Here is a 27,277-nt window from a genome sequence, read left to right on the forward strand (position 1 = left end):
TGAATTTGAATTTTTTGTTTGTTTACAGGTATTTGGAGTAGGGATACCAAATCCATACAGGCTGAGACCTTTTCTTGGAGCCAAAGTTCCTCTAAATTATACATATTCACCATTGATTAATATGCATAATCCATATGGAACAGTGTTACAGGTTAGTTTTTGATGGCTATTAAAGATATATTGAGATGTATATAGTTAACAGCAATTTTCCTAATTTTTTAGACCCTTTACATTGGCTGTTAATAAATTTAAAGATTTTAAAAATATTTTATGACAGGTGAATCTTTAACTTGTGTAAAAGTAATCCTTGATTGCGTACCTATTATTATTTTGAACTCTAATAATCCTATATGATGGGACTTGGAGGAACCTTTACTACTACTAGCCCTGTACTATGCAACTTGGCCGACACTGTTTCACCTTAAGGCCCAATTCTTGTTATACCACTGTAATAATCCTTTGCTCAAGTATATTATTCAATGGAAACTGCAAAAAAAATATTTTCTCTTCTGTGGCGAGTCGAGTGGCTGAGCAGTAAGGTGGGGGGGCCGCTAACTATAGCCTTAACATCGGCACTGGTTCGAGCCTCTCCTCATCCAGGGTTTGGTTGTTAGAATCAGGTCTTCTCGAATAAGGACTTAAAATGGAGGTCAAGTGTTCACATCTGGCATTTGTGCACTTTAAAGAACCCATTGCATCTTTCAAAAGAGTAGGGGTTACACGTTAATGCGAGTTATGGGTTATTCTCCCTTCTTTACCTTTCTTTCCATATTATCTGATGTACTGTATCCGTGTTCTTGGCTGGAGAGGTATGTAAGTACATAATACAATAGTGATACTAATTTATATAATGAAATAAATTGAAATAAAAACTGTATTGTGTTTCACAGGTAACAGAAATATATTCAAGTGGGGGTGATCTTCACCTGGAGTTACCAACAGGTACCCAAGAGACATCTAATAACCTTTGGGTAAGTCATCATTTGCATGTAATTTGCATACAGTAGAACCCCTCATTTACGAACCCCTCATTTACGAATTTCCGATTTTACGAATGTAAAATCATTGTTGTCATAAAGAAAGTTCCTATTTCATATACAAAACACACACACGCGTCAAGAATTAATCGTTAGGCGCGTGCTAGAGTTTATTCACTCAGCCTTAGACGGTTTGCTGTACATTATCAGCGATCTCTACTACAATACAAAACGCTGATAGTGCGCTTTGAATACACCAACATTCAACATGGCGATCATACTTCATGTCTGCAGCTGTGAGAAAACTGTATCGATAGGCACATGATTTATTCATATCTGAATACACCACCCTCGTATCGTAGTTTAATGAACCCCCTAATTATAAATGGATTTTATTAAATCTTACTAACGTTAATCTACCATTTCATTATTTCCCCCATAAAACATAGACACTGACACCAACATCTTCTTTATTATTATTTACATAAATGTTTTTAAAAAAAAGTCCAAGAGCCGTGTCTACAGCCAGTCAGGTGCGCTCTCTTTTAAAAAGTTGTGAACCCCTGCCCTGGTTTCCGGGTTATTCTGTACAGGTATTACAAGCCCATGACTCGAGTGAAAAATGTTCTTGCGTTACTCGCCCTGTTGCGGCACCTGGAGGCTGTGTTTCTTTGCAAGCTAGAAGATAAGTCATACATTATTGCCTGAGAAAGAGAGAATAAAGTTTGTATGTCACATAACAAGTATGTATAGTATACTGTACATTATTATGATCTTTCGAGCGCAAGTTGGAGTTTTGTCTCCAATCCAACAAAATTTCAGTCCAGGCCTAGCCTAGCCCAGCCTAGCATATCGGTAGTTTAAATACATAGGAATTTCACACAACCGCGATTTTAAATAAGAATGATTTTTACGAACTGGGCCCGTCCCGTATGTAAATGAGTGGTCTACCGTATTTACTTTTGAACTAGTAATACTACTTATATGCATGGTAATCTATGGCTATGGTCAGTAGAGAGTACAATAATAAAGAGTACAATATTTGAATGTGTTTTTTATTCCATTCTCATTGAACAATGAAATATAAAAAGTAAAATAGAATATGAACATTCTGTAAGACCATGAGATTGAAAGGCAAAAATCTGGTTTTTTTTTACTGTACGAATTTTATAAATGCCTAATATAGTAAGACAAACCTTACTTGAAAATGTTGGGGTTTTGTTTAACATGCATATTGCTTTTTAGTTCATATATTATTTTGTAATTTACAATATAATTGATATTAGACTTGTAATCTGGTTAAGTGAATGTAATTTTTTTTAGTAATAAATTAAATATGAATTGCCACTTGTGATTGTTAATCCAGTTTCTTATCACATCTTGCTAAACATCTACCAACATGTCAAATAACTACAAGTTATGCATATTGCAATAGATATCCCATTGGTTGCTATGGTAATATATTAGAGAGAAACGAGTGCATTAATGGATAATAGGACTGAGATGACGTCAATTGCTGGTAAGATGCCCATTTACTGACACGTCATCCACCAGGGCAACAGAATAATGATATGGACTCTAAGCGTTTAACAATAATGTACAGTAACAGTTGTACACGTCTTCGACGTACATTTCAACATGTACTACGTTTCAGCATTAGCAGACTATTAGTGTTTTTCTTTTGAATTCATTGGTCAGTTGGAAGATCGATATTACTGTTTACAATGGTAGAATAATCATTAGCAGTTAGTTATCAATCAGTAGATAATCATGTTGAGCTCAATCAATCTTTAAGGATGTGTCAAGCTCTGAAGACATATGTTTATTATAGTTAATCTGGTTTATCTGTAGTTTATGTTATAGTTTTAACTTGTATCTTTCTACAAATATGCGAACGTTCATCAATGAAGATGGAGATGCCTACACACACATTATACCTTCCTTGATTGTTAATGCATTGTTAATAGTTTATTGAAGCTGCACTTTTGTAACAGTAGCATCTCATCACAGCTCTGAGGTAAATTCAAACAAAGCAGTTACAGACATTAAACAGATAAAGTATTTAAAAAGCAAGATTTGCTGCATCAATTAATATTTTTGTTAAGAAAAGTAAAACAAATGCTAAAAAAGAACTTTAGAAATGCTAAAATTTTGCTTGTCTCTTAAAGTGTGCTAATTATTACCTGTACAGTCACTATGCAATTAAAAACATAAGATGAGGGTAGGGGATGTTCCTGTTAAAGGTAAACTGTATTTACTGTATATTTATTCTACCTATTCATATTTTTCCCAGGCAATTTTTTTTCTTCTGCAAGTTCTGTCCGAAATCTCTGAATATGTATACCAATAGATGAGGTAGAATTAACACATAGATGAAGGTTTTGTCAGGGAAATTAATTCCAGTCTGCATTTGAAAGTAACAGATTAATAAAAGAAATTTAATAGATTGTCATCTGGAATTTGTGTCACTGAGTTGTAGTCAGTAAACGACAGGTACTGACAAGTCTGCTTATAACTATTTTCATAGCAATTCAAATGCCATGTACAATTAGCAACTCAGATTTTGATAGAAAGCAAACATTAAGCTAATTAAATGCGAAGTTAAACAATGATTTAAAAAAAACATATGTTGAATCTACATCCAACACTTAGCCATGAATTTAGAACAATTTCAATGATCAAAAGCAGAATAATGATAATATTGTGATTAATGAATTTCATTTGTTCTTTCCCAATTAATTTTGCTGTAATGGATCAACTGATTAAGTAGTTCTGGGATATTGTTCAAAATTGAGTTTTATAGGATATTAACTAATTGAATAGGTTTAAAGGTCGATGAAATAATGAGTCAATTTATAAAGCATATTTCATTTTATTCGTCTTCATTTACAGTGAGAAAACTTCATTGTTACAATAGATATAGATGAGATTTAGTTGCATGTTAATAAATAATGCTTATTTTTCTAGATATATTAATCTGTTCACATATGTTTCAATTATTTTACAAAATAGATAAACCAAAATACACTTAACATGACTTTAAAGTATTGGATTGGCATTGTAGCTTGTTGGTTAAGATGGTCTTTTAGAAATTCTAACAAGTTTTAACAAGTTCTCTTTCATAGTTTATCATTTAGAACTGTACTTTATAACCAGTTTTGAATCTTTTATTAACATTCCTTTATTTGCTATAAATGTAAATATAAAAATTGTTGTATAAAAAGTAGACAAAAATAGGAACATAAATGAAAACCTTAGGACTTGCTTTTTAAAGGGACACACAAAGGATGACAGAACATAGATATAACAACAGGATGGAAACAAACAGGAGAAAGGACAACTCATAAAAAATTGAGAAAGAAATGAGCAGAAAAGGAAATCCTATTATAAATTAATATGGAGGGATATGAAAATTAATAAATAAGAACAAATACTTCAGGAACTCTCACACAAAATGAACAAAATAAAATAAGCTTGAAATATTAAAGTATTCTTTTTTTTTATAGGAAATTCCTCCATACCAAACACGGTCTGTTATGCGAGCGAGTTTTGTTGGTCGTACCGAAAGTAACCATACAGCATTCATCCGCATTAGAGCAAACCATACGGTTGAAGATAATGATTTCCTAATGTTACCAGTTGAGGTGGAAGTCTCTGCAGGTAAGTCTGACAAAAAATACTGATATAACTAGAGATACTATGTTCAATACAACATGAACCCAGTCATTTTTCAGGATTTAACCCCAAGATGACCCATGTGACATTTGACCTCAATCTGTGAACACCATGTTTGGTAGGAGTCTCTAATGCAGTCGGTCCAATCGTTTGTCACTAGCAATATTTGATAATTTTTACCCTAATGACCCTTGTGACTTTTGAACTTTGTCCTTCATTGAGGATATTAAAACATTTACAATGTTTTAAGTATCTGCTGATTTTATAGCTTCTGCTATGTTGTTGTTTACTACGTTGTATAACATATTGTCAAGCAAAAGGTGTTTTAAGTATTCAAATACATAATTACATCTTAAATTGCTCATGCAAGCAACTACCAGTGAAGTAAGTACATGAAACATATCAGCTGATGGTTTTATGGTATTGAGATGTATGTAACCATCAGCATATTATATTTTATAACTCTAGGGATTTGACATATTCTGTGTTTTGTTTTTTCAGCTCCTGGGATCTATTCAGCTTTAGAAATGCTTGATTTTGGTACTTTAAGATCTTTGGATGAGCCGCGTATAATACCATTATATCTCCTTAATACTAGTCCAAAAACCGTTCAAATTGTGGTAAGTTTACAAGTACAGTACTAGATAAAGGGAAGTGCATCCATTGCACAAAAGAGAACCAGATGCTAAAGCTGTCACAAAGTCTTGATTATGTGATTATAACAAAACTGATGTATCACAAGCAAATGATTTGGTTAGCATGTAATGTGTAGATTATCGGTTTCCTTTTTAAAAAACCTCATCTATCTTCAATTTCGAAGAGACTGCTCAGAAAGATAATGAAAATTCGCATTCACTGAACCAAAGATCTTGTGATATGTGTCTTCAAAATAAAAAATAAATAAATAAATGTTTTCACTTATGTACCATAGTTTTTATTTTATACCAAACTATTTAAATCATATCATCAGTTACCTAGTATATACATCAGCTTATCCACATTTTTTTGTCCTGGACGCCCCCCAAGATCATCTAATAATTTTTTGCTCCCAGTTCTCCGCACATCCTAAAAAACTATTGGCCATAAATCTTTTTTGCTTTGCCACACCTACACTGCACACATTAAAAAGTGTTCATCCGTTGCTTCATTTAAAAAATTACCTAAAACTCACCTTTTCCATCATTAAGATGCACAGCGGTTGATGAACTCCGTGTCTGTGCTAGCTCCCCATCTGCCTTAAATGTGTTTAAATATTTTATGTGACTACATTTTATGTAAGGTATTTGAAATTGAATAAAGAAAGAAAGAATAATGCACATCGGTTGTTTAATTGACGCTTTATAAATTCCTATATTATTATTATTATTATTATTAAAGTTGAGAGAAATATTGTCAACAGCCTTCCCTCTATCACTTCAAAACACATTAAAAACAATTATTTCAAAAATTGACAGTTAAGTAAAGTTAACAAATAGGCACATATTATTCATAATTAAGCTGTATGTTCTTATTTTTACAGAGCATCTCACTGATGCGAGCAAATGAAGCGGTTACAGTGGATTTTAAACCAATGGGATTAAAACCCTCTGACAAGCATGTGAGAGTAGCTTCACTAACATTCCAACCATTGAAAGCCAATAAGTCACGCAGTTGGTCAGGAAAAATTATAGTAAAAACAAAAGATAAAAATCAGAAGCTAGTCCTGCCCTATCAGGCTTTGGTTTTACCGGGGTAAGTTACCAGGGTACTTTATGTTTTAATTGTTAAATATGCAGTCAATTAATCAATGAATCAGTCAATCAATCAGTTTAATTTTTAATCAGTATATTTGTCATTGCCATAAATACTGGAATTTTTATGGGCACCGTGCTAGCATAAAGTAAACATATTTCACCTACAGATTACTTTCCAAGTATTAAGATATTGACAGTTTTTTCAACAGATAATTCTTAATGATTGAATCTGCTATGATTTTGAAGGGCAAGCTACTTATATTAGAACTAGTTGAAAATAGTTTCCTCAGGCAGAGTTAATATGTTGAGGGGAGGGGGATAAAGAGGTGGGGTAGGTGGGCTGATTGGATTGGATTGGATTGGATGTATTCGGTGTAAACACCAAGGATAGCCCAGGAAAGTCTAGAAGAAGACTTATTTCCAGTGGGGTCCTTCTGGTGGTGATTGGACAGTACATCGGAAGAAAATCCCCTACTCTTTTCCAAAGAGTGTACTGCGTTCTTTAACGTGCACATGGGAAATAAATGCACACAGGACCAACGGTTAAACGACTGAGCTAAGCTACTCTCTCAATTGGCATGTTAGAAAGTTAAAGCTTGACAAGTTAAGTGGTTTATTGGCAAACAAAAAATCGTGAACTGCATTTACTATCTTCAATTTTATTAAATATATAACCGTGGCTGGTGCGTGTAATAAAATAGACAAGAAACCATATCAACATTGATTTTTTTGTAACTGACTATTCTTTTCTTAAATTTAAATATTGAATATACCATAACTCTGCATAAGCAATCAAATTACCATGAAAGTACACAATAAGACTATATTGTGTATAAAATAATTACTTATATTTATGTGCATCTAAGCACTATTTCAACAGCATTGTAATTCATCTGTGTGCATAGACTACTAGTCACATGACATCTTCATTTACATTTGATTGTAATTTTCCTTTACACTAGCAGGCACTAATTCATTATAATGCCTTTTATTTTTTGTGTATTGTATGCAAAATGTTTTACATCACAATAAATATTTTGTTGCTAGGCTAAACTCTGAATATATATAGCGAACCTAAAAATCTCGCCTATGAGATAACAAGGGGACTTATAAAAGAATGAGAAAAGAGAAAGCAATTCTGAAATAATTCATAATAATATTCACAGTAGATTTTAATCTAGTTACTGTAACAAAAATGTCTACCAGGAGATTAGGCCTACCTAATAACACCTATTAAACTTCATCAACCACAATTAATTAATTAATTTATTAATTTATTAATTTTTATTTATTTATTTATTGAATCGCGAAGAGTTGCAAAGAGTGTGCATACCAGCAAATCATTCTCATACTCGCAGCTAATGCACTCTCTTAGTTAACGTATAGATCACTGGGCAACCGTTTACCATAACTGTCAGTTATACCCAGTAAAGCCTAATATATAAATGTTGTAAAACAGTGTGTCTGACTTATAAAGCAACTTATTTCGGACCCTATAGAAAATAGAAGTCTTAGGAGCTTCGGACAATTTTTTCAGAAATAATGGCTCCTTCGGCCTCTATTTTCTATATGGTCTTCAGAACTTGGCTATAATTGCATATTACTGTTTGTATTTTTCCAAAACTTTAGTGTGTGAGTCAAAACAAGTACATTTTGCTATCATATAGTTGAGTTCTATTAGTATTAAACAGTTTTGTTAAATACCTTGTTTCCTTTCAAAAATGCAGTGAAGCTTAGCAAAACAGTGAGAACAAGGTTTTTCTACAAGGAAGTAAATAAATGCAAACATTAAAGCGTAAAATGTCCAGGGTAGTAAATATGCATAATTATAATTGTGGAAGGAAATGAAAAACAAGTCAATATTTGCTGTTCCAGTATTTACAAAAATCTATTGAATGATATTATTTTCTCTGAATCAGACTGATGCCTTGACAATTATGAAAAATGTTTGACTTTATTATTTACAATTGAGGAAATATATCAAAGTTTAATTGCTCAAGGAGCATGTTTAATTCAGTCCAACATAATTTAAAGAAACCTTTAATAAATACATAATCTGCTTACCAAATGTATTTTTATATGCTAAAATTAACTTATTTATATATTTATTATAGATTGAAAAATAATTCCATTTAAAAAAAATCAGTAGGTAGTTATGAAATAGATATTTAAGAGAAACTAATGGTTTTGTCAAAAAACAAAAAAGTCATTGGTTTTAAGTCCTTCGTCAACCAGTGATTTAAGGGCTTACAGACAGACTCCTAAATAACAATGGTCTTACCATTGCTTTTGCATTCAGTCACATTAACAAAACATTGAAAAGATTTAAAAACCACAAGCATTTAACTGTGGAAGTGTTTATAGAATTTGTACATAATATTATTAATAAAACTAATATAAATAATTGATGATGGTACATATTAAGCAATGTATGAATTTACATTGCCTTGATTGCATCTATATAACATAAAGGATTCCAATGGTCATTTTATTGGACCAAGAGCAATGACTTTTTGAATGGTACCATGAAAATTGATTGATTGATTGATTGATTGATTGACTGATTGATTGATTGTTTGATTGATTAGAATTCAATTCAATTTAACATTTATTTACTTCCTTTTTTTAACAAAGATAAATAATAATATGGTTTTTAAATAAATTGAAAATGCAGAAAATTGATAATGAAAGTGATAATAGACAAGTGAAAAGAAGAGGGCAAGACCCGAGAGGATAAAAGAAACCAAGGAAATAAGCAAAAGAGACAGCACAGGACAGAAAGAGACAAAAAAAACCAAAAATAAACAAAACATTCAAAACAAATCGAATACAGACCAACAGACAGGAAACAGGGGAGATGGAATATGTATGTTAAAATACAAAATTAGTAATCAGCAATTAAGTGTTTTTTGAATTGGTTAGCAAAAATGTTAATGGAAGATGCATTGACTAAATGAGAGGGTAACGAATTCCAAAATTTAGGGCCGAAAATCTGATGTTATGCTGGAAATAATTGGTTCTGTGGGTGGGTATACGAATATTAGAGCTATTTCGTGTACTGTAATTAGGAAAGGAGAAATTGAATTTGAAAATGTTACAGAAGTGAGTTGGTAAGAGACCATGATTGGAGGCGTATATAAATAGACATTGCCTGTATATTAAACTCCTTTAAAGTCAATAAATCACCCGGTACTGATAATTTTCATAACAAAATCATTAAACATGTTGCCAATTTCATCACTAAACCCCTATGTCATATTTTTAACCTTTCAATTTCCAAGGGGATCTTTCCTAACAGAATGAAGCTAGCCCGTGTTACACCAATTTTTAAATCTGGACCAAAATCTGATCTTTCAAATTATCACCCTACTTCAATCTTTTCAGTCTTCTCAAAAGCCCTTGAAAAAATTATCTGACAAAACTCTTAAATTTATTACCAAATTTAATATACTTTATGACAGACAATTTGGGTTTAGAAAAGGCTACAATACATCAGCGAATTTTAGAAGATTAAGATTAGAAAATAAAGAAGAATGAGACCATGGTGGAGTGTAAGATATAATCCTGGTAGCCTTCTTTTGAATGATTTAAAGCTTACTTAGGTTGGAAGGGTAGGTGTTTCCCCAAACAAATGTGAGGATATCCAATGAAAATGACAGGACAGGAAATATGTCAGATATGCTAAATGAATATTTTCAGTTTTCAACCTTTTTTGATTTGAGAGAGATGTACACACCCATTGCACTCCCTCTGCCTGGATATGGGCCTGCAAATGTCTCCTGGGACTGAATACCATAGAATCTTATTTACAGAAAATGTTACAGTAACAAGTGAGACTCTAAAGTTTAAAAAAAGTACTAGAAATGTCTGGAAATATTCATTTGCAGAAAAAAAACCCTGTTTTTTTTCCCCCGAAGTTGCTGATCTTAATTGAAGTTGAAGTAAAAGATGATGGAAATTATCTATATTTCCCATAATTTTGCACTGAAATTGATTTGATTATTTTGTGGTGAACTTTCTAGGTTGTTTACTTCCACTACAAATATGTTATATCCTAATGTACTTCTACTGTGAGCCAATTAGCAATAACTCTCTACATTTTATCTGCACCATTTCTTTTCCCAGTACTCTAGGATACAATAAAAATAGCACATTATTTCACCTGGGGAAGGAGAAAGAAAGTGTAGTAAGAGATCTGCCACTCACAAACCTATTTAACTTCACGCTCATGGTAAACGAGATAAGCGTGGCCCCAGAAGCACAGGGTATATTTAAAGTGAGTACTAGTAACATGTTTCTGTTCTTCACATTTTTTTCATGCTGTGGGTAACTGCTTATCAATAATTTAACTGCCTTCCTAAAAAAATATATAACATTTAATATGTTGGCAAGCACAGTACATTTCTATTAAATGTTCACCATGCCAAAATCAATAAAATATTGTAATAAATGGAGGAAAAGAAATGAGCAGAATATAATGGCAATTTTACTAGTAATCTGCCAAATTAGAAAATATTAGGTTCATGTGATATAAAAATGAGTTAAATATAGAAGTCATTTAATCTAATTGGGATTCGAACCCAGCCCTCAAACATATTAGTCGCTCTGTCAACTAAACTATAGATATGTGTGCTTTTTTTTTATTGAGTAATCAACTTATCCTTGTTTAATTGAAGATTGAAAATTTTGAGGACACAATATCGATTCCACCGCAAGAGACAGACACATCTGTAAGTTTACGTTTCCTTCCGGAAGCTACAAATTATCCAATGTCATCAATATTGCGACTCGGTACAAATGCATCAGTGTTCACCGCCCCTGTTATTAGTTATACTGGTAAACTGAAGGTGAGAAGGAAAACTTGATTTTATTGTTCCTATGTTTACCTAGGTACTTGGTTATGTAAACATTTTTTACCATTAAAATCTGAAAGCAAGAGTTTGTAGGACTAAACATTGAAAGTATACAAAGTGATGCTCTGTTGACTAAAGCCGTGCACCCACGTCAGGTTGAAAAATCCTTCAGTGCTATCTGTGCTTGACAGAGAGTACTTGACAACGGGCGTCATGTGCTGATGAATGTATCAAATGTATACTATGGAATTACATCAACTGATGACCGTCGAGGTGGTGTGTGCCCGGTGCTAGCCTCATAAATGAATTGTGATGTCATTATTTTACGTCCACCTAGATTTCATATCCCTCGGTGGGCACTAATTTGTTATACTACAGAGTGTGTATGTTTGCGGCTAGTATGCGAAAGCTAAAACATACTTACTATGACACGGCAAAAAATATCTTATAGCTCGGGCTAACCAACCCTGCTATGGTGTTGGCAAGCATAAGTAAAGCCTAGGGCTATGCCTTGATACACCTAGTCTGGGGAATTTTCTTAAAGCAATTATTTTCAAGTTATTTTGCCTTTGTTTATAAGTAGAAGCCTTAGGAGCTCTTGTTTCATTCCATATTTACCTAAATCACAATCCAACACAAGATAACTGCAAAATAGAAAAAATATATATATTTCCTTTCCAATTTAGGCCTATTTCATGCTATAAGTTTGTATTTTATGAAGGGGGCTCAATGTTGTTCTTTTTTTTTCCTAGTGTAAATTGATGTTTCCTTACCTGGAAGCAAAAATATCGCTAAAACTAGTGTAGAAGTCATTAACATTTAAATATTTTATTTTGCATAGTACCTGGTGAATGGTTTGAATGAAACACAAATCAACTTTGGATCTTTGAGTCTAGAGGAAGAGAGAGCTATGCAGGTCACAATAATCAATGATAATCCAGTTGAAGTATGTATCACACATGCAAATTTTTTATGTGAGATGTGTATTAATTTGTATGCACTCTGTATGTGTAAATGAATCTATGCTCTGATATTTGTATATTTTTTTATGAGCTGTGTTAATTTTCGCTGCGGAAACAGAACCCAAAGTTTCCAATGAATTTTCGCATGAGTATTGGATAATTTAACGGAAAAAGCTCAGAATGCGAAAAAAACTGACCTTGGATCAATTTCAAACCATGGTCATACAAAGAATTCTTTTGGTTAAATAGTTTCTAAGGTACCTAATAGTTAGTAGGCCTAGGGGCCTAGGCATTGTATCAAACACTTCATAATACAAAGTGAGTAAATTTTAACTGCTTCTTAAATATTTTAAAAAGCCATGGCTGCGCTCAATGTCAGCAGTGCTTGACTGAAGGAAATTTTAAGATAATTTATCGGAGAAATTTTAAGTGCTGCGGAAACACGGCCTATGTGGAAATGAAAGTATGAGCTCTATATAAGATAAGATAATAAGATACACTTTATTGCTCCAAGTAGGAAATTCAGTTCTCGCATTAAAATATAATTGACCGTAAAAAATTAAAATAAGGATCAAATATGTTTAAATTGTTTTTAATGCTGCGCTATTCTAATGGTGTTTGGGCAAAATATTCCTATTTAATATTTCTTTACGCAAACAACATCAGAATATCATTGTGTGTGTAAACTGTGAAAGCGGTTTGGCACAATAGTCACTGTGCAAGTCGCTTGTGTCCTTGGACAAGGTCCTTTATGTTTGTATGTGGTAGGATCTCTTACGATGCACTGGGGGGGGGGGGTGTTTATGAAATTGTGCTCCCCAGAGAGCTGAGGATGTGTTCCGTAGGTGTGTTGTCCAGCACATTGAGGAAGTTTATTGCAATATGCACTATATAAATGTTGCGGTAATATTAAATTGTTTTTATGCAATGCTGTTCCGATGGTGTATAGCAAAACATATATTCATATATAGCAAAAATATTTTCTGACGCAAACAACATGGGAATAGCATTGCAATACCTACTACTACTTAAGGATGGCATTCAACACTAGCGACTAAGCACTGATTCGCTGGTCTAGTGCTTTAACGCCAGGTTAGTTATCTGGAGGTCGTAGTTTCAAATCCCACCTGAATCACTTGCATGATTTTATGTGCTAGTTTTTTGGGAATGTACTGGGCATTCAGTACGATAATATGTTGGGTAGGGCAAAACATTCCTGTAACATATATCAACTTACTCTACTAAATATATCAAATTACTCTACTAAATTACAACAGCATAAGTTATTAGAAAGACAATTGTAAATTTTGTATTTTGTAGCCATTTAAGTCATGTATTTGTCCCCTTTTTTATTTCAGGTTGCAATTAATTATATCAATGGCTCTCTACCTGATTGTGATGTGAAAATACAATTGCTAGGAATTGCTGAAGGAGATCCAACGAAAACTAACATAGGAGACCAGGCATCATCAGAAAATATTTACCCTGTATGTTGACATTTTTATTATGTCTCATGTTTACTTCACTAAGTATATACTGTAACTTTACTGTACTCCTCATTACATAACAGATTTCGAATACAAAACTATTTACTACTTCACACCTTAGGATCTAGCATAAAATGACCAAATAATAAGTAAAATAAAATTTATTGTGGATGGAAAATAATATTAAGAAAATATTAATATTTGAAATGTTTTCTGCCTCATCATTTAGGTTGTTCTACCTCCAAACCACTATGCAGTCTTTCAAGTATTAGTTGTAGCCGCCTCAGAGCAGGGCACATTTGTTAGCGCCCTCAGTGTTGAGACAAAGTACCAACAACTTACAATACCGATGACAATTAGGACATTGGAAGGCTGTTTAGTAATTAACCCTGAAAGTATTAAGTTAAAAACATCTTTTCCGGTGAGTAACTAATATTTTCTATTTTTATGGTATTATTCACTATTATTTTTCTTTTTAAGAAATTTCTATCTTACTGTTGATGTTGATTTAGCATCTGAGATAGATGAACAAGCTGATAAATTTATTTAATATTTACTGTAAAATTGAGTGGAGGGAGTCATTAACTATTTAATATTTGTTTTCATATTTTTCTTTGAAAGCCTTTGACCTAATAAGTGTATTGCATTATAACATCTCATAACTAAAGATTCTTAGGTGGAAATGTATAAATTACAAGGAACATGTTAATATCATTTTATTCTAATTCTACTCAGCAGCATGTGACTAAATTCAATGGAAATGTGCAATGTTAAATGAAATCGCAAAAGCTTATATATGGCTTACGCATTAAGGCTTGGTAACTATAGATTAATCGAGCAACTCTCTTTACATTACTGTAATTCTGTTACTTTGTGTATTGACAAGAGTAACTTCAAAGGAAGTAAATTAATAAAATTAAATTGAAATGATTTTTTTTTTTTTTTAAAGGGACTTGTTGTTTCACAAAGTATTTCTGTCACCAACAATTTTGGGCATGTAATGCAATTAGAAAATATTGATCCTGATCCACCAGATGCCAGATTTTATCACAGACTCCCCAAGAAAGTAAATAAAGTACTTGTACCCCCTAGAAACAAGACAAAGGTGAGAGAAAATATTATCAATTCTTGTGCAGAATGTTCAAATGCATTAGAAGTTAGTTTCCCTGAGGGTCTACTAAGATAACCAGGGTTTGCATGAGTTCTTGAATGTCCTGGAAAAACAAATGAGCATTTCAACTGTAGGTGAATCAGCCCAACCTTACTCTACCTGTACTCCCCATACTCATGGGAATTCTTTTGCTTTAAACAAATTTTTATACGTGCGAGAAAAACCGAATTAGAGCAAGATAAGACTTATTATACATTCAACTAACATGCATTTAAAATTAGTACACCATACATGTTTTGTAGTCAATCGTAATATCGCCGATATTTTACTGTTAAGCGATATAATGGGTCCTTGAAATTTGGAAAATTTGACCTGGAATTGTCCTGGAAATTTGCTTGTTAAAAAACGTACGACCCTGGTTAATGGTAAAGCACTGACTTGTACATATTGGTGAATGTCATACTTTACCGGTACTTCCCCATACACGTGGGAATTCCTTTGCTTGTAAACAACTAAACAGTTATCTATATTAATAGTACAATAAAAATTACGTAGAACAATATAATGCTCTGAACATAAGAGAGTGGCAAACTATTACAATTAGCTGGCATCTTGATGTCATGTACTGGCTTCAAACTTGACATTATGTCAAGTCAGATGATGTGTGCTGAAATGCCACAGATAGCGCTATATATAATGAGCAATCATGTCATAACAACTAACATATGAAGCCAATTATGTATGCTCCATTGGATTTTCCCCATTGTAAAACTTGACAACACTTTTTTCAAAATGCACCTTTTAACATCAAATTGTCCAATTTTGACAGTTTCCCCTTAAAAGGTGTGTATTTCCTAGCATATAAACTGGACCTGTTTTCAATGGTGTATGTGTTTCTTGTCCAGTAGTCCTGCACTACCTGATAAGGTCATCCAGAAGGAAGACCTTTGTACAATGTCACAAGTCCTATTCCAGAGGGAGCTTTGCGGTTTACCAATGATTATCACAAGAAAGAATAAAAAAGCTTGTGATAGATATTAATTGACAGGTCTGAATGACAAATACAGCAGGTGAAACTCGCATTAAAAAATTCGAAGTAAATAAAATTCACTAAAAATATATGGATTATATTTTTTTTAGGTTGGTAGAATTGTTTTCGATATCCGCAGGCAGTGTGGGAACTCTTGTTACATAGGAATGCCAATAGAATCAAGACGTAAGTTTCTTTATTTTTTATAAATTACCACTCAAATCTTTATCAAATAAGAGGGCTAATATTTTACACTTGGCTGAGGAGTGAATTAAAGGTGGAAAACGAAGTAAAGCATTTTTATACTTCCATAGAATATAAATCATTTTATCACATCCAACAATGAACAGTCACTGATTTCAAAGCTAATTACAAATTATGAATTTTACATATTCTTGGGGATGCTTTTTATAATGCAGTCGAGAAAAACATCTTACTTTATTTAACCAAAGAATAAATTTAAACATGGTTATTTTTTGTTCATAATAGATATTGCGAAATGACGACAAAACTAACCAAACATTCTCATTATAACCTTCATCATACCTTGACATGCTTCTTAATGCCTAACTAGAACAGAACATCCCTTTGACATAATAGAACAGTCCATCCCTTGGGTGCAGTTCTAATACAAATAATTTTCTGAAGCAGGACATGACACATAATAATAACTAATAAAAATAGTCTTTAAGATATGATATAATATTTCTGTATTAATTAATTGATACTCATATTCAGCATCATTAGTTTAATTCCATCAATAATTAAACATTAATTGTTATTGGTTTTTATATTAATATTGTTTTGGTCAAATAATTTCATTTGGCTTCTAAGTGTTTTAATATATGTAAGAACTTTACCAAAATTGAATTTATGTTTCATTAAATATTTCTAATATTCATATTCAATCAGTTTCTTTATATATTAATGAATAATAAATAAATAAATAAATAATAACAATAATTTTATCAGTTATTTGGTTATTCATGGTGAACAGATAACAAAAACTAGTTTGACTTCTATTCTGACAAATTTACTTAAATAATAATATTAATATCACATCATAATAAATCAAACAAATCCATAATAATCTTTTTTTTTAAATGGAACCTATGTAAAAGAATATTTGATTTACATTATTCTAAGCATCTCTGCTTATACATTTTTAGCATTGTCCTTTGTGTTCTTGTGACTTCTATTCTGTCAAATTTACTTAAATAATAATATTAATACCACTTTATAATAAATCAAACAAATCTATAATAATCATTTTTTTTAAATGGAACCTATGTAAAAGAATATTTGATTTACATTAATCTAAGCATTTTTACTTCTACATTTTTAGCACTGTTCTTGTGTAGGTGACATTTAAGTGTGTACATTTTTATTGCATATGTTATTGATACTGTAGTGAGAAGTAGTTTGAAGAATGTTACTAAACCTTGTTTTATTTTGATGTAGGAGGGCTTGAATGGAAGAATTCACTAATCTTAGATAGCACAGCAGGAGATCTAGATTTGGACTACTATGAACCTAGGTGGAGCTCATGGCTAGGCTTGTACAAAAGTACGAAATATAAGTAAGTATTGAAATTCATATCCAATGTCAATAAGCATATAAGTTTGGTTTCAGTTTGTGTGTGTGTTTATTATGTTTTCATTAGCAAAGTACACTCACTTGTTAGTTACAGGAGAGCGGTGACACTTTCTATACAGTGGAATAGAAACTTAAATGTACTGAAGTTTTATATATTTTTTTCTTTGTAGAATTAATACTACGATGAACTTTAATAGCAACTTAGTTCACAACTTGAGAATTCCAGTGAAGGTGGAACTTAGCTGGCCAAGGATTGTACACACAGATACAGTTACTTTTCCACATACATACATAGGATCAACTTCTGTGAGTCATTATTATGCATACATTTATTTTCTCATTAACAGAGACAGTTCATATGTGGTGCACATCATGGTGTTTAGAAGCATTGACAAGCGTTTTATACAACATGCAACATTTTCCACTCCCTTGAGAATCTGGTCAAGTATGAATATTCATCACAATCTTAGTGCGAGATGAATAGCTGATTGGTTAAGGCAGGGGCGCTGCAACCTACAGCCATAACATGGGGGCGCTGGTTTGAGCAGCACCCTCTCCTATGGTTCTGGTGGTGGAATGTGTCTTCTTGGATAAGGGAGGGATATAAAAATCGTAGGCCCAGTGTACACTGGAACCCAGTTCATCTTTCGGGATGAGTAGGAGGTTACCCTGGTGTACTGGTCACTATCTTCATTACTAGGCACTTCAAGCAAGAGGACATGGAGCCCTCGACAACGGCAATTTGGGTTAAGTGCCCTATTGTTTACTGTGGTCGTCCCGCTCTGATGAGCAAAAAATCACAGTCCACCCTTCTTCCCGTCCTGTTGCATAAAGGGCAGCTCAATTAATTACGATGTTAATATATGACATTGTATTATGTTGTTGTATTTCAGAGTATTGAGGTTAATCTTCAAAACCCTAGCAATTATTTACTGATAGTGCAAGTAGTACCCATCTCAGACTACCCCGCACCTGAAATGATGCGTGATATTCTAAGAAAAAGGTAAAGATTTTTCAACAAATGAGACTTTCTCCGCTTTCCAGTTATAGGGCGTAGTGGTGACACCGTAATTATCCGTCAGTTATAGTATGAGGCATTGCATAATATATTTTATTTATTTAATTTATTTTTAAAATATAGATGCAATGAGTGTTTTTATATTATCATCTTTGACCTCTGCTCCCTTTAATATCAACTTTTGTAATTAGATTCCTGATATACAGCATTCAAAGTTAAAATAGAATGGCTACACCCATTAATAGAGCACAATTGATGTTGGTAAAGTGAAAACCATTGAAATGGCTTCACCCTATCGTAGTAATTGAGATTATTTTGTATTTTGTTTTCCATGGTCATTGGGTCCACATGCTTAATTATTGCTGCTATAATCAGCGCAGTAGCAGGCAACCCCACTAGATACGCATTTGTATTCCTTAATGAAGAGAAGCAATACAGATAAAGTGCCTTGCCCAAGGACACAAGCAAAGTGTTCAGCGAGGGATTAAATCCCCTGACCTCCAAGTTGGGGAAACCAAACCATTCTGCTGCGCCAAACTGCTTCCGACAGATTAGATTCAGTAAGGACACTTACAGGCTGAAATTGTCTTTAAGACATGACTGACACTTGCTTATAGAGCACACATAAATATACTATTAAATCCATGTGTCATTCGTCACCTGACTCAAACTGAGTAAAAAGATATGTAGAGGAAAGCACAAGTGAAAGACACTATACCTGTCCAAGTTACCTGTTGCTTATCTTCACCCTGTAAAATTAGTTTAATTCAGTTGCTGTGGAAAGCCTAGGTGTTAATTTCCGACACCATTTTTTGTACATAAAAATAGAAATCAACAAACAGTTCAGTATTAAGAACCTTTGTCCTGATTTTAATTTTTTTTTTTACAAAAAACTTGTGTATGCCCATATATAGTGATAATGTGCCTATATATGGTCATAATGTGATGTCATGACCATATTTAGGTATGTCACATGTTGTTTGAGAGTGTGGACAAGGATTGTTGAAACTTGCTGTTTAAGCAAATTCACTGTAGACATCTTATTGTATAATTAACAAAGCTTGCCTAATTTCTACCTTTCAGATTTAAAAATGAAAAAATTGAAATAGATGACCCTTATGTGTTTTATCTTCAAGATGTTAAAGAAAAGGTAAAAATTTATTTATTGAATATTAATTATAATTTTGTACCCAGTTAAAAATAATATTCACTTACCAAAGATCACTATTTTATCTATATAGGCACATTTGAATATTTTTTTTGTAATAATTGTTATTTTAATAAGTTAATTTCTAGTATTATTTTAAACATTACTCTTATTACAGGTATCAGCATCTTAGTTCTTGTTAATGCCATCATTCAGAAACATTAATATATATATTTATTATTTGATATATGTTTGACAAGTTCTCACAAAACCCAAACATTCACGCCAAAGTCTGAAACTTTTTCTGCATTGTGCTGAATTAGATACTTATATTTTATTAAAGGAAACTAATAAATCAAATAAGTTATATCATTTTAAAGAGGTTCTATTAGTTTTAAGTCAACATTTAAATTGCATAATTTGTATATTTATGTAAGGTATTTACTTAAAATTAAAAAGCTAATAATGTATTTGATCCTTTAAAATGAGCTATTCTAATTTTTTATTTTTTTTACACTTATTATCCTGTCTTTTTGACTGATAGTACATCTTTTCACTAATTAATTATAGAATATAATGTTTTAATATTTTGCTACAGTATGGGGTTTTAAATATTCTTTATTGTTTACAGGATTCACCGGGTAGGTGTTTGCTTAAGCATCAAAGTGCAATAGAGAATGCTTTTGGTGTGCTGCCAAATAGCTCTGTTCTCACACTCAGTCTCAAAGCTCATGAAAACATAACAATTAATTTAGGTTTCCGGCCAACAGATCATCGTGAGAGAATCTCGCTCATTCTTATCAGGTGAGTGTTCCATTTTGTCAAGTTTCGTTAGTTTCAGTGTGAGTAGATCACATGATTATATTAAAATGATTGGTCATTCAATTTCAATAGTCGCATGGCTAATTATGTGATTTTTAATCACATGATTAGTAATTTAATTTTAGTCGTAATCGTCTTTTAGAGTCAGTTTTGTCTGCATGCTGTTGAAAAGTTGTACATTTAGCTGTAAGGTGGGTGTATCTTGCGAGACTTGGCGGTGTGATCAGCGGCAACTTCTAGGGTTGAGGTTTAATCTGCAGGGGTCCCCCCTCACAACATCCCGCCATGAATTAAGTGGACGATCTTGTGGATGAGGTCCGTCAACATCAAATTTTGTGATAGGCCATGGCCATGTGTCACCTCATTGTCACTGTCACATTAATAATAATACTCAAACATTTATAAGGCGCCAATTTCAAATTGAATGATCAAAGTCGTGAGCGTTATTAACCCTGGTCACTGGATAACGTATAATGGCAAACCAGCACAAAGCGCAACTTTCTCTGTTCCCTGGGGAGTATCCCTAGTTGTTCGCTACTTCTTTAGCGCACAAAACTATGAACATTCAATGCCACAACATCCTACCAGGTACCCATTTATACTCCTGGGTAGAGAGAGACAAATGTAGATAAAGTGCCTTGCCCAAGGACACAAGCGACTTGCACAGCAAGAGTCCAAGCCACAATTGATGTGCCAACCACTTCTACATTAGGACCGATAAACCATGTCATTAGGCTGCCTAGCAGATTCATTGATTTTCATTTTTGCTGTATGGAAAGTGATTATTTTTACAATATTTCTGGCCTCTGTCTGTTTTTAGGAATAATATGACTATCATGGATGGGTTTGTCGTAAAAGGTACAGGAGCGAGAGGAGAACTACGGTTGAATGGAAGAGTGCCTAATAGTAATAGTAATTTACTTTTTGAATTGAAGCCAGCCCATTTAGCAGACTGTAATAGTAAGTATTTGTTTTTGATATATTGAAAATAAGTATGTATTTAATGAAGTTGTAACAAGGGTTCTAAGTTCATTTATTTGCAAAACCCAGGTTTTTAAATTAACTATTAACTAATAGACTGCCTAATAGTTAAATATGAGTTTTATTTCTTTCTGCACTAAATTACTAAATAATTATATTAATATGAACTAATAAAATATCTTATAGAGATTTTAGTGGATAAAACATTTGTGATAATTTTCATTGAAAAAAAACAACAATTTGTGAATAAAAATATTTCTAAAATTAGTGTAACATCAAAAGTTTAAGAATGAGATTTGTGTATTACATGTAACACTTTTCTTTCATCTTTTAGAAACTAATGTTAAAGGAAAAACACCAAATTTTACCGTTGGAAAGACGTTTAAACTTACCAATGAAGGGTTGCTCCCTTTACCAATTAGAACGTTTCGCATCAATGGACACGATTGTGAAGGTTTTGGTTTTCGTGTTAGACAATGTCAAAAAATGGATTTAGCACCAGGAGACACCCCAAAAATAGATATAGCGTAAGTTCTTTGGCATTTTACTACTGGACAGAATGCAGGCCTGACTATAGTGCAAATAATGAAGTTATGTTACAAATAAAGAAGTTATGTTTGTTATAAATAATGAAGTTGTTATGTTTGTTGTTATAAAAACTGGAAAACAAAATATGTTTAACAATAATTAACAAAAATAAGATTTGAAAATTGCAATTAACACAAACTTTTTTCTGATACTTTATGTTTCACAGGTTCACTCCGGATTTTTGCATGTCAAGAGTGACAAGAACACTTACCGTTGTCATAGAAGACGGTACTGAACTTGACTACACTTTGATAGCCACCCTTCCACCACATTTGCTGTCAAGTTGTGCCGCAGTCATTCCACGTCCTCATTGGGAAAGCCTCCTTTACTTAGTTACAGCAATTCTTATGAACGTTTTGTTTCTCGGTGTTCTAATGGCTTCATACCTGGAGTCCTTACGGTTTAGTGATTTGGTACCAACACAATTTTCACACACAAATGGAGAAGTTGATCAGTCTAAACGTTTTGATCTTAGGAATGTCAATGGAGCAGGAGCAGTGAATACTAATAAGCAAAAGTAAATAAATGTTCAGATTACAGTTAATATGAACTCAATATGTGTATTGCTTTTAAATAATAAGTGAGAAATAAATAAAACAATAAATATTTAGTATAGTTTTTCTTAAATTTAGATATCTTTTGCATGTAAACACTTTTATAATGTTACATAGTGATTGATTGATGTATCTAACATTTAACATCTCTTTTTTCTTTATTTTTATAGTAATAACAGTCTACTAGCAACTATAAAGAAAAAATTGGGCTACGGTCGAAAAACACATTCCCCTCCACCCCCTGATAAACCTTCAAGTCCTGTTGATGAAGTTGCCAACAATACACGCAGGACCGACAACCGCAATTCAAATTCAAGAAAAATACACCCAGAAAAAGATAGAGTTAAAAATAATTTAGGCCGAGGAAGTCGGCATCACCGCTTGGGTAGTGATCAACGAAATAATGATTCACCGTCCGAGCATTACACACGTAGAGGGCGCTCTGCTCGCCATCGGTACCACGAAAACAGATACGAACAAAACAATCCGTCACCTGGTACGCAAGACATAGATTTTGAAGAGCAAACTTTGATCTTGAATGATCAGGACATTGAAACTAATGCAGTATCACAAGAAACATATGTCTATGATTATAGTATTACACAAAATGAACAACATAACACACTTAGTAAAGCAAGTAAACGCAAATCTAGAATGCATCATAGAACTGTTGATCTTGATGAGGGAATCATACCAGTACACTCACAAGAACTTGAGGTAGATCATGTGTGTGACGATTCATCATCAACAACAACAGAAAACTCCGCAGATTCCGAACTTAGTGACAAACCAAAAAATGTAAGTTTAGCAGTATATTTATTAGATAGTAAGTAAATATACGACCAGAGGAGTAATAGCAGTACAAATATTTACATTGAATATTTTGTAATACCATTGGCTCATCTACAGCTGGTTGGCATCATCTGATTTAAAATTCAGAGAGTAAAACATTGCACTTCCATCACGCAAACATAAAGCTCATTTCTAGTCCCTATTTTGATATTTTTAATTAATTAGCGCTCATTAGAATTAAACATGTACAAATTTTAAAAATTATTCTTAAACACATTTATACACTCATTACGCTTGGCTACAATTTTTATTAATTATGTATAGGCCTAAAGCAGGATGGTATTTGTACCTTCTTGTATGCCTAAATGCACTTTAATAATAATACAGTAATCAAACATTCATAATGTGCTAATTTTTTCAAAAGTTCACGTGAACATTATTTCTTTAATTGTAGACAACATTGTCAAAAAATTTAAATTTTATGAAGGTCCATTGTATTCAAAATTTATATTATTATTATTAATAACATTGATATTTTTTTATTACAATGCTTTGTGTATATATGTATGTGTGGGTGTTTGTGTAGGCAGGGTTTGTAAACACAACCTCAAAAACTGTTCACATGTTACTGAATTGGTGACATGCACTTAATGCTGGACATGTAGCATAAAATCCTTCAATTCTGTTTTGTGCGAATAATTCAACTGTTACAAGATAAAACAATACCCTCCTCACCCAATGTTGTAAGATATGGATGTGTTTTTATTATTGATTACAATAATAATAATGATAATTCTCCTTGTGTATTGAAACAAAGTATTTCATGTTTTCAAAAACATTCTGTGAGTGTGATATTAACTAATGAGTTTGATGACCAAAACAGGTCTTGAGAAAATACTAGTATTGTTTTTGTTATTGATTACAAGGAAATCATTATTATTATTGTTATTATTATTATTATTATTTATACATGATATATACAGAACATACTGACATTTAAATAAGCCTAATTTACACTTGAATTAACATCTTTTAACATCAGTATTGTGTAGATGAATAGATTTATAAACAAAAGATTTTCTATATTATCAGTTATTATTTTTATTATTACATATTAGTATGCAGACCTTGATGAGATTCACCTGACCGCTCCAGCAATGGATTGTCAAAATCACAAGGCCAGCAAGAAAGAGAAGAGTACTAAAGCAGAGGAGACCAAATTTGAAAGTATTAAACGAAACAAATCTCGACGACACACAAGAGCATTCAATGGAGATGTCTGTAGGCCAAGGTCAGTCTTCATTTTGTACTTGTTGTTTAGCTCTTATTCTGTTATAACTACGGTACATAAAGCTTTATCCATTTTTTATATTGAAGGCTTTGACAAGTAAGACTATATTCACAAAACCTTACATAGAATACATAATATTATTATAAAATAAAGGCATTAAAGATAATAATTGTGACCGGCTCTGGCAAAACCCATTTGTCGCAATTTCTAATTTCCCACAAGCACCCAAAACGTTTTATATATAATCAGAATTTTGAAAATTTTCATTTTTTTGCTTTTTATAAAATGAAGTACATTTCTGCAAAATACCAATCACTAAATCTAACTAAAAAGGATATTAAAATTATTTTTAAAATACAAGTCTTAATAATAAACTATTGATTTCGGAATCTTTGGAAGCTGTTTTCTCAAAACCTATATGGCTGATATCCAATGAATTAAATACTCATAACTTTGCCAATACTCAACCGATTTCTATCAAATAAACACTGACAATATGATCCAGCCAACAATCTAATTTTGTGAATTCTCCGATGTACAATACAGTGTTTACATCCCTTCATTATGTTTAGATCTGTGAATTAATCTATTTCTTAATCTCTAATTAATGTCTATGGAATATATATCAACAACATTCTAAATGTTTCTCTATTTGTAATGTTGAAATAGCACTCTTGAACTACCCTACACCACACCTCTTGAAGCCAGGAAAAGACAACACAAACCAACAGCGACAGCCCTTAAGGAGTCATGTACCTCTCCGCATGCCATTGCAGCCAAGATCACTGCTCAAGCAACCAAGAAGAACATCCGCCTTCAGTTGGCCAAGAACAAGGCCGAGAAGGCTCGTGCCGAAGATACCGCAAGCACATGCAGTAGCAGTGACCTTGACAAGGACTCGCCTCCACCTTTATGGGATCAAGCAAAACCTATGCCACATGATGGAGGTCAGTATGTAGTATGTGAAACCAACAAATACAAAATTATATAATAATAATGATAATGAGCTCATAATTATATTTTACAAAAGACTTGCATAATACTAATATTTAAATGTTAAAAAATATTAGAATAGAGATTCACAAACAATTCTCAATTATTTACTATGAAATTTTTTATTGATAAAAAACACTTGGTTTAAGTGATTGATTATTGTCTCTAAAATAAATTTCTCCCAACCTATTGCCTATGTTGGCATATCTTTTAGGCCTTTTATGTTCTTTTTTTTTTTTTCTTTTTTCTTTTTTTTTTTGGAAAGATTGTCAGGTGGGACATTTTGAAAATAAAATACTGATTTTTTGGGGTTTTTTTTTTTTGGCTTATCAAAATGTTTTTTCCACAAGAATGTAGGCACAGTAGAAGATAAAAATAAAATGTGGCAAAGACAAGCCAAACCAGTCACTCGTCGCAAAAATCGATTTTGAGTTATTAATATAGTGTTAGAGAGTAAAATAATAGCTATAAAATGGTAAAAAAATCATTCAAATCGGACATTTCCTTATGAAGTTACAAACGTTTAACCACACAGCTGTTTAAAGAACACTATATGAGAAATTCACCGTCAAAGTTTATGATTTCAGGCATTTCTCATGCAGAAATTATCTTTAAATCCTTAAAAAGTATTGTTTTCACATTGAAAATGGGGAAAATAACAGCATAGAATGATGTGTAGATATATAAAGGGTAGTTTAGTGCAATAAAATAGATTTTTTTAAATTTGACATTCCAACATGTTTTGGCCATTTTCTCTGAAACACGATTTGCGACGAGTGACTGGTTTGGCTTGTCTTTGCCACAAATGCTGAAGATAAAGGTATGGATTTGGAATGTGAGTGTGTGAGGTAATGGCTTCAGATCCCATTATTCTGAATATTTGTTGATGAATCTAAAGCTCTGTTCAAGTTATCCAACTTTCTTTGACAGAAAAACTGTTGTATGCCCAAATATAGTCATGATATGCCTATATATGGTAATGTCATGACCATATTAGGCATTTTACACACAGGGCTTTAGATGAGTTTAGACTTTAATAGAGCATATCAATCTACATTTTATGAAATTTATTTCATAGACTCCAGCCTCATGCAACTTGCAGTTCAGACCATGGAAGCTGATCTGTTATTAGCCCCAGCCAGGGCATGCATTAACTCTCACCAAAAAGCATCTCCAAACCCAAGTACCAGTCGAAGCAACAGCTACAGTAGTGTGGTGAGCAGCGGAAGCTCCGACAGCAGCAGTAACAACATTACTCCTTCATCTGGCAACAGGAAGAGCAAGCAGAAGTTGGGCAAGTCACATTCAGCACCAGATAAGTCACTCTCAGCATTCACTCCAGTTGGTGAAAAAGGAAATCACCCAGGTAACTAAAAAATGAAATCAAATCTAAAAATCTAATAAAAACTGGAAAAGATTAGTTGCTTAATATATGTTAGTACAAGAAAATAATTTCCTTCCCAATTATAAAATTTCTAATAGCCTTTGCATTATACCCTTAAATATTACGATTTTTTTTACCAAAAACGTCTGTATATCATTATTTATGCAAATTTTTCTTTTTGTTTGTCTTTATGAAAGTTACTAAGAAAATTGATTCATTTAAACCTGCAATTAAGTTGATTTTTATGAGCGGCTGTATATACAAAGTTATTTTTGAAGTTTTA

At 32.6% G+C, this 27,277-nt stretch overlaps 1 protein-coding gene across 1 annotated transcript in view; it reads left to right on the plus strand.

The window, feature by feature from the left end:
* LOC117111783 (transmembrane protein 131-like) overlaps positions 1-27,277 on the plus strand; it is an 81,783-nt gene that overhangs the window by 47,668 nt on the left and 6,838 nt on the right. Inside the window, exons 7-30 of the mRNA XM_033254774.1 lie at positions 29-151; positions 891-971; positions 4,484-4,637; positions 5,154-5,272; positions 6,172-6,383; positions 10,511-10,661; positions 11,062-11,232; positions 12,080-12,184; positions 13,559-13,687; positions 13,917-14,108; positions 14,637-14,792; positions 15,939-16,014; positions 17,290-17,407; positions 17,595-17,730; positions 18,318-18,427; positions 19,526-19,592; positions 20,221-20,393; positions 21,232-21,371; positions 21,727-21,919; positions 22,147-22,497; positions 22,705-23,332; positions 24,445-24,617; positions 25,287-25,564; positions 26,689-26,976. Of these exons, the coding sequence (XP_033110665.1) occupies positions 29-151; positions 891-971; positions 4,484-4,637; positions 5,154-5,272; positions 6,172-6,383; positions 10,511-10,661; positions 11,062-11,232; positions 12,080-12,184; positions 13,559-13,687; positions 13,917-14,108; positions 14,637-14,792; positions 15,939-16,014; positions 17,290-17,407; positions 17,595-17,730; positions 18,318-18,427; positions 19,526-19,592; positions 20,221-20,393; positions 21,232-21,371; positions 21,727-21,919; positions 22,147-22,497; positions 22,705-23,332; positions 24,445-24,617; positions 25,287-25,564; positions 26,689-26,976 (4,324 nt within the window). The remainder of the gene's footprint in view (positions 1-28; positions 152-890; positions 972-4,483; positions 4,638-5,153; positions 5,273-6,171; positions 6,384-10,510; positions 10,662-11,061; positions 11,233-12,079; positions 12,185-13,558; positions 13,688-13,916; positions 14,109-14,636; positions 14,793-15,938; positions 16,015-17,289; positions 17,408-17,594; positions 17,731-18,317; positions 18,428-19,525; positions 19,593-20,220; positions 20,394-21,231; positions 21,372-21,726; positions 21,920-22,146; positions 22,498-22,704; positions 23,333-24,444; positions 24,618-25,286; positions 25,565-26,688; positions 26,977-27,277) is intronic.

The sequence above is a fragment of the Anneissia japonica genome, unplaced genomic scaffold (genome assembly GCF_011630105.1).
Source record: "Anneissia japonica isolate Jap-2015-1 unplaced genomic scaffold, ASM1163010v1 scaffold287758_len931624_cov196, whole genome shotgun sequence".
NCBI lineage: Eukaryota > Metazoa > Echinodermata > Crinoidea > Comatulida > Comatulidae > Anneissia > Anneissia japonica.